Source organism: Myxine glutinosa, chromosome 2 (assembly GCF_964187855.1).
Source record: "Myxine glutinosa chromosome 2, kmMyxGlut1.1, whole genome shotgun sequence".
Taxonomy (NCBI): domain Eukaryota; kingdom Metazoa; phylum Chordata; class Myxini; order Myxiniformes; family Myxinidae; genus Myxine; species Myxine glutinosa.
Genome location: NC_136262.1, coordinates 60,282,110 through 60,295,320, shown reverse-complemented (window position 1 = coordinate 60,295,320; position 13,211 = coordinate 60,282,110). Strand labels below are relative to the sequence as shown.

General features: G+C 45.0%; 1 protein-coding gene across 7 annotated transcripts in view; it reads left to right on the top strand.

Annotated features, from left to right (window-relative positions):
- Positions 1 to 13,211, top strand: part of DTNB (dystrobrevin beta) — a 277,429-nt gene that overhangs the window by 225,547 nt on the left and 38,671 nt on the right. For 4 of the 7 annotated variants that reach the window (XM_078773345.1, XM_078773344.1, XM_078773342.1 and 1 more), the window contains exon 10: positions 373 to 459. The exons of the other annotated variants lie outside the window; for them this stretch is intronic. In XM_078773345.1, the coding sequence (XP_078629471.1) occupies positions 373 to 459 (87 nt within the window). The remainder of the gene's footprint in view (positions 1 to 372; positions 460 to 13,211) is intronic. 7 annotated transcript variants of the gene reach the window in all.

Here is a 13,211-nt window from a genome sequence, read left to right as displayed (position 1 = left end):
GCAGGTTCAGTTCCATATTTTGCCATAAAACACAGAAGCATGTGTTTTATGTGGAGGGGTGTTTGTGTCATGTTGGTTTAAAAACAAGCATTTTAAACAACTTCAGGATTGGTTTAAAAGCAAGGTGTAAAGTCTGTCATAGAATCGTTGAAAGCCAGCACAGAGGCTCGACTCAAACCCAATGGAGCCACATGTAAAATACAAGTGTTGATGCCCCAAAAGTTGTGATCATGGAACCTTAGAAAGGATAACGGTGTGGAGGGAGACTGTTCCACATCATTGAAAGGTTCACTCAAGCAAAGAGCTGTACTGTGCTATAATGTAACGTTTGTGAGCTCTAGTTGAAACATTGATTTGTTTTGTGTTTCACAGGCCGCCCCGCGCTTTGCCTAACATGAATGACTCTGCCATTGTAACCTCCTCCCTGTTGTCCTCGCCAAGTCCAACTCCCACAAAAAGGTAAGTTTTGTCCTTAAGTGCAGAGTAAGTAACCTTTCACTTTCATGTTTGTCCAAATATGTTGCAATGGGAATGGTTGTGAGAATTGTTGCCAATGAGGTGGGCAAAGGGGAAGTTATCACAATTTGCGTTCACACATCTCTTCCATAGACATACAATATCAGGCTAATTGTTTTTCTAATCGGACCGAGAATTTAAGTCAGCAATATATCATTCTGTTCAAAGCCAATAGATCCTTTTTTTTCTCCTTTAAAATGCTTTGGCAAACGCAATGGATAGATGCTGTGCTATTTCAATCACCTTTGAGAAACGCTGAAAGGATAAAGACATGTTATTGCGATGCTGTGGATTGTTCAGAAACTGGCCTTTAAAGGCACAAACGTTTGTTGCTTCACTGCTTAAAAGACAGCATTTCAGAGGAATGTCAAGGACAAAACTTACCTTTCACGAGCCTCGATTCAGTATACAAAAAAAAACAAAAAAAAAAAACCACAAGGTGTGGATTGGCAACTTTGTCCAAGGAGGTCAGACTGGTTAGATTTTCTCCGAACGCATTTAATGAGCCATCTGGGTTGTTTTTATTTACCATCCAATAGTGACATCGGAATTGTCCGTCAGCATAGTGACATGGGAATAAGAAACACATACACATTCTCTGAAGACATGGTAATTGTCCGAAAGGATGGTGCAGAGGGAGCGACCGACAGGATGGTGCAGACGGGATGGAGTGACTCGTATGTGTAGTCAGGTTCACTATGTTAACAAATATAATTTCGTTCAAAATTTTTGGATTAGCAAGCCTGTACATTTTTGGAATCATCAGAGCATGGAGAATCCGAAAATCAATGTTGGCATTTGCACAAACACCTGCATGGCCGCCATTTTGGATTTTCAAAATGGCCGCCATAAAATACATATTTTGCGCTATCTCGGCTTCTAGTCAACCTAGAGACTTAATTAAATATGCTAATCCTATGTTTTCTGGGTCAACGAATCCAATAAAGGCCTCAAAATAGTGCTAAGGATTATAGAAAAGCAACAAACAAAGGTAATTGAAAACCATTGTCTATATATTTGTGATATTGTAGCGGTTACCGCTGGATGCACACAATCGCCTTGCACCGGCCAGAACACGGCCAGACGCGCCTCTCCCGGGCATGCCCGGACTCACTGTTCCCGGGCACGCCCGAACCTCCCGGGCACGCCCGGTCTCGTCTTTCCCGGGCATGCCCGCTCTCGCCTTTCCAGGGCTCGCCCAGAGCGTCCGGGCATGCCCGCTATCGCCTTTTCAGGGCTCGCCCAGAGCGTCCGGGCATGCCCGCTATCGCCTTTCCAGGGCTCGCCCAGAGCGTCCGGGTATGCCCGCTATCGCCTTTCCAGGGCTCGCCCAGAGCGCCCGGGCACGCCCAGCCTCGACTTGCCAGGCCGCAGCCAAACACGCCCGGGCAGGTCCAGACTCGCCTTTCCAAGGCTCGCCCTTGACACCCGGGCATGCCCGGTATAGCTTTTGCCGGGCAAACTTCCCGACATAAATGTGTATATATATTGCTGCCCGATAAACGGGCTTGTCAGAATACCTGAGCTGTTTTGTTTCAATAAAGCAACTCGGACGAATTCCGTCTTTGGTCACGTCAATTCTTTCGACTCGCGTTGGAGCGCAGTTCCTTCAATATATCTGTATTACATAATACATGATATTGCAAGTCCTTTGAAGTTATAGGTATGGGTTTATAAAGCAAGAAAGCAGCCTTGTTAGTATCATATTGAACTATAAGTCCTATACACAGGATCTACGAGGTCTATACCGTTCAGGAATATGCTTTTACAGATCTTCATCACTGTCCTGAGTGTCATTTTCGCAAAGGTGTCTACGCAAATGCCAACATTAATTTTTGGATTTCTCATGCTCGGAATATTCCAAAAAATGTATAGTTTTGCTAATGTCCAAAAATTTTGAACGAAAAAACATAGTGAACCCGATTAGTGGCCGAAACTCGTTTTTACACTTGGAATGTGGGATAACTCGCATGTGGCATCTCCCAGGATGGGCACTCATATGTGGCCAAAACTCGTTTTTACACTTAGAACCAGTGATAACTGGTACTTGGCGTCTCCTGGAAGGTTATCGAGGTATCTCGTCTGGGTTTGTTTCTCAGTCTGACAATAAAACTTTTAGATTGGGAAAAATTAGCAGGCATGGCTTTTCATCACAAAGTCCGCTGCCCAGGGGAAGATCATTAAACTGCGTAACCTGTCTGACAGCATTAGTTGGTAAACATAAAATATCCCTACTGTCCTTTGACAAAAGGTATGTGAGTTATCATTGACTACCTGACAAATTCCAAATTCCTGCCAGCTTCTGTTGACTAGCAGTTCAGTCCAGCGGTTCATGAAATCATTGGACCAAGCATTCACGCCATACAAACTGCCAACTCCAACTTAATGGGACCTGGCATAAGGAGATGGAAATGTAAATTAATAGTTCCGAGATTTTTTCCTCGGCCCTGCCCACCATCCATCATCGCTAAGTCCGAACAGTTTGACGAGTCGTTATTTTTATTCTCCACTATTGTTATTCTCTACGAATCAAACCCAGCCTAAATAGCTCAAAGGAAACTGCACTTTTCCAGGACCATATTGTTTGGATGTCTGGCATGTCCAAAAAGTGTGATGCCATCTTACTGAGCTTCTTGGCAGAAAGTCACAACTGATATTCCGAATGGCATGAAGGTACTGATGATATGTACATAAAGGTCAGTATTTTGGCTCAAATGTCAAAATAATGACCTTTAGGTTCAAGTGAATCAATCCAACTTATCTTTAGAGTATACACACCAAATCCCATTTTTGGCTTTAGGAATGGAGTAAAGCTCCATGTGAATGCCCTCACCCCTCCCTCAGGATACTTTCCATTCTCCTTCTACATAACCCCGAGAATATTGTTTCATCGTGATTATCAATAACTCACAACTGCTGACATGTTAGATCAGGATCCTCAACGATGCCCAATTACTTGTCCTGAGAACAACGTACTTTTAAATAATATGGGGCCCCGTTGGTCCTTTGGACTAAATTTTCATTGGTCTTCACAACATTGTAGCATACCTGCCTGCCGGACTCAGGGTATTTTGGGTCATCTGGGTCTTTTGTGTCCTCGGGGACTTTTGGGTCCTTTGGGTCTTTAGAGGTGTTTGGGCTCTTAAGGATCGTAAGGGTCTTAAAGGGTCTTAAAGGGTCTTCATAGGTCGAAGGGGTTTCAGCAGTCTAAAGAGTTAAAAGGTACATTTCAATAGTATGTATTACATAATTAATTAATAAACGTACGTAAATTAATAGACACAAAAAGTATGCCACACACACACACACACACACACACACACACACACACACACACACACACACACACACACACCTCATCCATTTATAGTAGAATACGAGCCGAAACCCGTGGAACATCCACGGAAGGGAGGATGTGGTGTATGGATAGAGTGTACCATTATGGATGGCATAGGGGAGCGCTCATGGGATCTTCTTCTTCCGTTAAGCTCCAAATTTTTCTCTTTAAGTTAAGTCCAATCAGTCCTCTCTGCTCGAAGTGCTCAGGCCATGCCCTCCCGCTCTCATACTTTTATTTCCGTTCGGTGTAGAAAGAGATTGACATATCGTTCGTCTGTTTTCAGCTCATTATCTTTAAGCTTCCTTACGTCTCGCCACCTGCTACACCTCTCTGAGTTACGAGGATTTATGCAACGCACCCCGAGTATCGCAACGTCACTCCATTTAACTTTATTAAAATGACGATAAAGACGTTTCCTTATATATCCTAATTTAAAATGTTCAAGGGAATAAAAAGACCATTTGGTTCACACCACCCATGTTCACACCACTCGACTGTCCAACCAGCGGACGGCTCGCTTCGCCTTCGCCCAGCAGACGCCAATACGATGGCGTCGTAAGATGGCGTCGTATCGGCAGTTAATCGGATGCTTTTGGGCCCCAACGTCGGCTAATTCAGATTTTTCGAGTATGGCTGTACGTGCTAAACAAAGAGCACGGTTCGTAGATCGTAAATCCATTAGTGCCGTGGGCATCGGGTCACTGGGTGCGGCGTAAAAGGGATTACAAAGTCGAGTCCTTACGCTATTATTATATAGACTAGCAGAAACCCGTGGAACATCCACGGAAGGGAGGATGTGGTGTATGGATAGAGTGTACCATTATGGATGGCATAGGGGATTTGCTTGTCCGAGTAAGAGTTAGGAAGAAAGATGAGAATGAAGAGTGCGTATATGAACAACGTATTTATTGCAATCTACTTAAATGACAACGCTACGATATACTTTTGAAAAATGAATGGATTCGTAATAGGAATCGGCATAGCACCACTCTGGGATTGTCCACTCAGTGGACGGCTTGCTGTCGCCTTCGACGGTCCAATCAGCGGACAGCTTGCTTCGCCTTCGCCCAGCAGACGCCAATACGATGGCGTCGTAAGATGGCGTCGTATCGGCAGTTAATCGGATGCTTTTGGGCTCCAACGTCGGCGAATTCCGATTTTTCGAGTATGGCTGTACGTGATAAACAAAGAGCGCGGTTCGTAGATCATAAATCCATTAGTGCCGTGGGCATCGGGTCACTGGGTGCGGTGTAAAAGGGATAACAAAGTCGAGTCCTTACGCTATTATTATATAGATTGAATTATGGGTCAGGAATTTCTGCCTCACAGGTTTATCTACACCCTCAGCAGTGTCAATAATCTGATCCAAAAAGGCTTTAAAATATAATCATTTGAACATGCAAGTCCACAAAAGTAAACTTCTCCATCAAGTTTAGTTATATTTTGTAGCCCATCCATTTTGGGTAAGCTGTTAGGAAATGACTTTATCACACATGCAAGTGATATCTGAGGACGACGTACAATTTGTGTAAAGTCTGGAATGTTGTTTTGGGGCTGGCAGGACTACATGAGGGGGATAGAAGAGAGAGTGGAGTGCTCGAGGGGGTTAGGGAAACTGGAAAGAGGGGTTGGGGAGATTGGGAATGCATATGAGTATAGGGGAGGGAACAATCAATGGGATGGAGTAGTCAGGATTTCCACCATTTTTGGCATTGTTTATAAATGGATGACTCCTAATACTGCAGAGAACTGCAGTTCGCTCTGATTTATCGGCAGGATGGCCTATAGGTACGTACATGCCTCAAAGCTGTTTCACCTGGTTTTGAATCCCGACCCAGCTATAAACTGTCATCCAGGTGTTTTACAGGCAGGTTGATTCATCAGTGTGTGTGCCGTCCCCTCAGATGGACGTTCAACTGGGCGTCTCGTCTGCAAGCATCAATTGGTGGATGTTAAAGATCCCACGGTGACATTCATGAAGTGTAGGCGAGCTATCGCCAGCATCATGGCCAAATTCCAAATTTGTGCCCTGACTACCCAAGTTGGAGTGATGACCCGATCAGAATTTTGTTCATACTCGGCACAAAGACAATACATGAGTATACATATGCAGAAGATTTTGTTTTGTAATCCGACCAAAGATGGTGGACTGGCAGCCTTAAACTCCAAACAGCAAAATTACTTAAACCACGGGGGCTGTGACATTTTATGTCTTTTTAGCGACGTCGCAAGACGCTGGTCATAGAGTGCCCTCTGCTGTTGTTGTTCTTCTTCTTCTTGTTCTTCTTGTTCTTGCAGAGAAGACAAAACCTCAAAGCTCCACCCATTCTGGGAACCATAGCTCCACCCATTGTGGGAGAGGCTTCATATAAACAAATATCCACCATTTTATTAACTCGCATAGCTTTGAGGCCTGTTTTGTAGGCCTGTGGTGTCTTCCTCTCTCACACAGTTTTATTTGAAATCAAATTCGATATATCATTTCATTTTTCACAGTCGCTAACATAGTTTTAGACTCGGTTGAAAAAAAACGGGAAGAAAATCCGATGGAAGTTGCCCTTTATAGAACGAAATGAATTCTCAAAGGCCTGTAACTTCAAGTCCATTGAGATTTTTTTTTTTAAATCGCGGCATGGTCAGTCATACACCGCCCGAAATAAGAGACGGGAAAATGCTGAGATATATATATTTTGTTTAAATCGCGGCATGGTCAGTCATACACCGCCCGAAATAACAGACGGGAAAATGCCGAGATATATTAAAAATTCGTCCATTTGATGACAATCGTCACGATGAAATATTTAATTTATACGTCGTCACAATAATGTGGAGAGAGGAGCATAGCTTCGTTCACGTGTCGCCACATACGGGAAATTGCCGAGATATATATATTTTAAATCGCGGCATGGTCAGTCATACACCGCCTGAAATAACAGACGGGAAAATGCTGAGATATATTAAAAATTCGTCCATTTGATGACAATCGTCACGATGAAATATTTAATTTATACGTCGTCACAATAATGTGGAGAGAGGAGCATAGCTTCATTCACGTGTCGCTACACACGAGAAATTGCCGAGATATATTTTTTTTAAATCGCGGCATGGTCAGTCATACACCGCCTGAAATAACAGACTGGAAAATGCCGAGATATATAAAAAATTCGTCGCCACACACGGGAAATTGCCGAGATATATTTTCACTTTGCACAAAAATAACATCAAGTAATCGAATCAATAGGAATGTCCTGTGCCTATAACATCGACGTTATAGGCACAGCTGCATCTAGGCATTGTGTAACATCGACGCGGCTTTTGTTTTAATTAAAACTTTTTGGACTTGTTCTCTTTGTTTTTCATAGTCTCACCTTCAGGATTGTATTTAGGTTACAAAAATGTTTTATTCAGCTGAGAAGTACCGTTTATTTATTTATCAGAATTTATTTATTAGACGTTTATATATCAGAAGCTATTCGCGGGGGATATGTTCCCGGAAAATGCCGCGAATTGCGAAACCGCGAATGGTGGGGCATTGTTTCAAAGGAAAAAGGGGGATAGGTTCCTGAGTCGCAAAAATCCATGAATAGAGAGGAGAAAACCACAAATGGCGAGGTAAAATCCGCAAATGGTGTGGCAATTCCCGAGAATGTCGATGATGATCCGCGAAGGTCGATGAAAGTCCCAGAAATGGCGAGACAAAACCCAAGAATGTCAGCGATAATCCCGCAAATGGCAAGGCAAATCCCGAGAATGTCGACGATAATCCTGGGAGGTCGATGAAAGTCCCGGAAATGGCGAGACAAAACCCGTGAATGTCAACGATAATCCGCAAAGGTCGATGAAAATCCCATGAATATATGCTGCGGCATTGTTTCAATGGGGGGGAAAAGGGGATACATTGTAGGTTCCCGGCGGTTCCTGATTTATAGAGGAAATTTTTTAAAGTTTAAAATGTTTTCGACCGCAAATGCACATGATTACAGTTTTACAAAAAATGCTTATAAATAAATAAATAAAAACAACACCAGGTACCATTTCCAATTTATTGAAGGAATGTGCTTGCAGTTTATTAAAAGTGCTTAACCACACCGTACCATAGAAGTAAAAAAAAACACAACACCAGGTACAGCACCATTTCCAATTTATTGATGGAATGTGCTTGCAGTTTATTAAAAGTGCTTAACCATGCCGCACCGTGAAACAAACCCCTAAAAAAAAGTGGGAGGGGAGTGGGAGGGGGGGGGGAGGGAAGGGAGGGGGGGGAGGGGGAGGGTGGGAAGGGGAGGGGGAGGGGGGGTGGGGAGGGGGAGGGGGAAGGGAGGAAGGGGAAGGGGTAGGGGGGAGGGGGAAAAGGGAGGGGGAGGGGGAAAAGGGGAGGGGGAGGGGGAAAAGGGAGGGGGAGGGGAGAAGGGGAGGGGTAGGGTGGATGGGGAAGGGAGGGGGAGGGGAGGACGGACGGGGGAAGGGGGAGGGAAGGGGAGGGCCAGTCAACAATGACGTTGCAGTTCTCATGGTCGGAGAGCAGCACAACAATCGCGACATCGTCCTGCATCTTCGCAACAGCACGAAGCAGATTTTGGAGACTCACCGATCCTGTGACGCCCTCCAGTACCAGCGTTGCCGGGCGGGGGAAGGGAGACCCGTAGATTCCCAACCCGTACATTCGCCCTCTCGACTCAAGCTCACTCGGACAAAAGCCTCGCACAAATTACACCGTGAAGGCCCAATGGCCATGTCTATGCCACAAATCAAGTACGTGAGCGAGTTGGGCGCACTGAATTGAAAATATATAGAACGCTCATACTCCGTGAAAAGTGAAGCCGCCGTGTCGCCATCTTGGTTAGCACAACTCGACCAACTCGCTTCGCGGATCTCGTTTGTTTTGAAAGTGTGAATTATGTGCGAACGCGTAACTGTGAGTTTATGGCGGCAAGGAACATCACGTGATCGCTCTGAGCGAATCAGCGCGCTGCTCTGCCACCTGCTCAGATTCCGTGTATAATATTCCTCGCTGAAATGCGCTGAGGTAAATATGAATAACAAATATGGATCTCGTAAAGATGAAAGAAAAAAAAACCTATGTGGTGTGAATGGCAATGTTCCTCGCTGAAATGTGAAAAAACGCAATCGCTTTTCGCTCTGAAATACGTGCGAACGCGTAACTGCGTTTATGGCGGCAAGGAACATCACGTGATCGCTCTGAGCGAATCAGCGCGCTGCTCTGCCACCGCCTCAGATTCCGTGCATAATATTCCTCGCTGAAATGCGCTGAGGTAAAAATATGGTAAAAAAATATTATGAAATGTTTTTTTTTAGGTCGGCCATGTTCTTCCCAGGCTCAATGGCCATGTCTATGCCAAATATCAAGCACGTGAGCCTCTCCGTTTAGGAGTCTATCGGTAACATCACACACACACACACACACACATACACACACACACACACACAAACTGTGTTTTATATATATATATATATATATATGTTAGGATGTAGAAGGGATAGTTTTTGTGAAAATCCACTAACTTATAAACATGGGGGAAAGTTTGAAAAATTATAATCTGATATTTTATGCAGATTATAGCATATGTTAGGATGTAGAAGGGATAGTTTTTGTGAAAATCCACTTATAAACATGGGGGAAAGTTTGAAAAATTATAATCTGATATTTTATGCAGATTATAGCATACTAGTACTTGAGAAATACGCGTGCTACGCACGGGTGGGAGGCCAGAAGCAAACAGGCAATGCAGATACTGTGAATGCTAAAGCATGATCCCAATAAATTCCACATTCCTGTAGCACCTACAGTCGTACGTCAGACATGGACAGCAAGTTCGTGAAGGACTTCCATGAAAAACGTACCTGTTCGCAAACAAACGGGTACGTTCACGTAGAGAAACATAGCTCGTGGGTCCGTGGCGAATCTGCATATGGCGATGGCAAAATATCAGAAATTGAAGGCTTTTTTATTTTAAACGATTCATATAAACATCCGTTGAATCATATCACACGCAAATCATCAAAATCGAAACAGTATCTTTAGAATTTCAATAAAAGCCACATCACTGTTCATATCGGTAAATATTATTCCTTCATGTTTCAAATCGTGATCGATACACGATGATCGTGATGATCGTGATCGTGATCGATAATCGTGTTCACAATCGCTGTGTCGTATGTACTCCCAATACGTGTACCAAATTCCCGATACGTGTAACTGTACCAAATCAACAGTTAAAAGGATTTTGAGCCGACAGGTGTTATGGCCTTGGCAAGATCGATGGAGACAGCGATCTGTTAGATCTGATCCTCCTTCATGCCGAAGTGCAGATCCTCCTTCATGCCACATCCGATCGGTGCAGCCGTGCAGCGATCAGTGCAGTCGTTTGTGCGGCACACGGTGCAGCGATCGGTGCAGCCGTTTGTGCGGCACACGGTGCAGCGATCGTTGCAAACGTGGACTCCCACATTGCCACATCCTGCTGATACTTGCTCCCGCATGACGTTATTTTCCTGGGTGCCGCACAAACGGCTGCACCGATCGAGATTTAACGGATGTTTATATAAATCGTTTAAAATAAAAAAAACCTTCAATTTCCGATATTTAGCCTTTTCATTTGGGCCACCCAATTGAAGCCCCGCCCATAGGGCGGGTACCGTTGCTCGACGTAAGAAGACGTCACAATGAACGTCATGCAAACGCGAATGTTATGCGGGAGTCCAAACCTGAGAATGCTGGAGACTAAAGCCCCAGTCATACCGGCCATTTTCAGGCCACGAATCGCCACGACCTAAGATCGGGGCGACATTCTTGGCCAGATCGTATTGGGGTCCTGGCGATTCCTGGATGATCGGGGGTGTACTTGGCAGTTCGGGTCGAGACGGGAAGCCGCCCCGACAACTTTGAACTGTTCAAAATTATCGTGGCGATTCGTGGCGTTTTTCAAACTCTTGCTGCTGTCTGGAGGGTGTCGTACGGGCGCGTGTGGGCATCGGGAAAATGGTCGTGGACGTAGAGTGTCTTGCGGCGGTCGGGAAACTTGGCTGCCACGATTTGCTCCGCATCCAGCAAGCACTGATACGACCGCCGTACGTCCTCACATGGACACCGTACGACTGCCATCACAATCTTCCAAGAATTGCCCCGATCCGTCCCGACCACGTTCGCGCAGCAGTACGACGACTCACGATCATTGCCGATCTCTCACGAATTAACAAGACTCTGCCAAGACTGCCGTAAGCATGCAGTAAGCACCAGTAGGCGCCAGTACGACCGCGAGATGCATTTCCTCCGCCTTTTCCTGCCAGAGCCGGTCCTTCTTGGCGCGGTCCTTGTAATCCCGGCGTGCCTTGTTGCAAAATATCTCATTCCCCGCGACCCAGATGGCAACGTCCTGCTCCTGGCCCTCCGTCAGCAGCATGACGGTCTTCTTCTTCTTCGGCTTTGTCTCCTCCTGTATCTGCTGTGTCAGTGGGATGTCAGGTGACAGGGGCAGCAGCTGGGTGTCCGGCACCTCGGTAGGGCTGGGCAGGACATCAGGCTCGAGCTCCAGGGCCGGCGGCTGGGTGCTGGTTTCCGGCTCCTCAGCTGGCAGGTTCTCACAGAACGGCGGCCGTGTGATTGTGCACGTCTTCCTGGATCCCCTCCCCCTCTTCCTGGCTGGCGGCATCATTGGAAGGCTTGGAGTTGATGATTTATATAAACGACATACAAAAATAACGTGAATTAGCGTCGTCTGAATTTTAAGATCGTAGTTAGGTCGGCGCGATTCTTGGCCGTTCTTATATAGGGCAAGGACGGCCGCCGTGCAGTCGGGCTCGGACGGGTGGGCACGTACGCGTGCGTAGTGAGGTCGTAGTGCGGTCGTAGTGGGATCGGGGTGGATCGGGGCGGATCGGGGCGAAGACGTGTGGGCACGGGCTAGGACTTGTGGAGATCTTGCCGCGCACTTGGCGGATCGGGCTTTGTCGGCGCGGCGGTCACGGCGCGATCGTACGGGAGTCGTGGCAGGGGTGTTTTGGTATGACTGTGGGAAAATTTACAGCCGATCTTGCCGAAAAGTCGTGTTGGTGCGGGGAATCGCCAGATCGGGGGTGATCGGGGCGATTCGTGGCCACTCAAATCCGGTATGACTGGGGCTTAAAGCTGAAATTGGGAAAACTAAATAGCCTATTTTACTCTTGGGGATCCCAGGATTATCCAACCAAAATATCTTTGCGATCGGTTCAGCAGTTTTTACGGTACCTTCGAACGGACAGACAGACATTTGGTGAATTATAGTAAGATGTTAGGATGTAGAAGGGATAGTTTTTGTGAAAATCCACTTATAAACATGGGGGAAAGTTTGAAAAATTATAATCTGATATTTTATGCAGATTATAGCATATGTTAGGATGTAGAAGGGATCGTTTTTGCGAAAATCCACTAACTTATAAACATGGAGGAAAGTTTGATGTTTGTCAAAATGTCAAACCTCTGTTCTCAAAAACAAAACTTCCAGTTGATTGCATGTATTCTTGTAACGTCTACACATCTTGATCATGATATCTCATTGACATTCATTTTGACATCTTATTTTATACTTCCTTATAAGGCAAATGGTTGAGCTTGGAGATATATTGCATACAAGATAATGGCAATAGAAGACATCAATGCACTTTTACATTAACCATAAGGGCCTTAGTAGGCAATGGACATATCAACAAAAAAAGATTTAATTTGAAAAATGATGAGATTTGAACAAAGCATCTTGAGCTGTGTGATTTATTGGGAATGTCAAACAATTCAATCCAAAGGCTTCTTCTTGATGTTGTTGTTGATCTTCTAAGGACCCATGTAGTATTTCACAAGAGTAGGGCCACTAGGATTTGGGCCAAATGCAAAAAAGCCAGTAGATTAATTACTATATGAATGTTAAAATGCAATGTGGATATTGTATATACATTATCTATATTATATTAGCCATAGGTGATTCTGTCTGTCTGTCTGTCTGTCTGTCCGGGGGCGTGGCTTACTCCGTTTAGAGAGTAGCTCCACGCATTCTGGGAGAGGCTTCATAAACAAATATCCACCATTTTATTAACTCGCAGAGCTTTGAGGCCTGTTTAGTTAGGCCCGTGCTGTCTTGCTCTCTCTCTCACAGTTTTATTTAAACTCTAATTCGATATGTCATTTCATTTTTCACAGTCGCTAACATAGTTTTAGACTCGGTGGAAAAAAACGGGAATAAAATCCCATAAAAGTTTCCGTTTATAGAACGAAATGAATTCTCAAAGGCCTGTAATATAAAGGCCATTGGGTCTCTCTCACGCCTTTATCTCCAATCTAACTCACCATCTGATTTCATTTTTATCT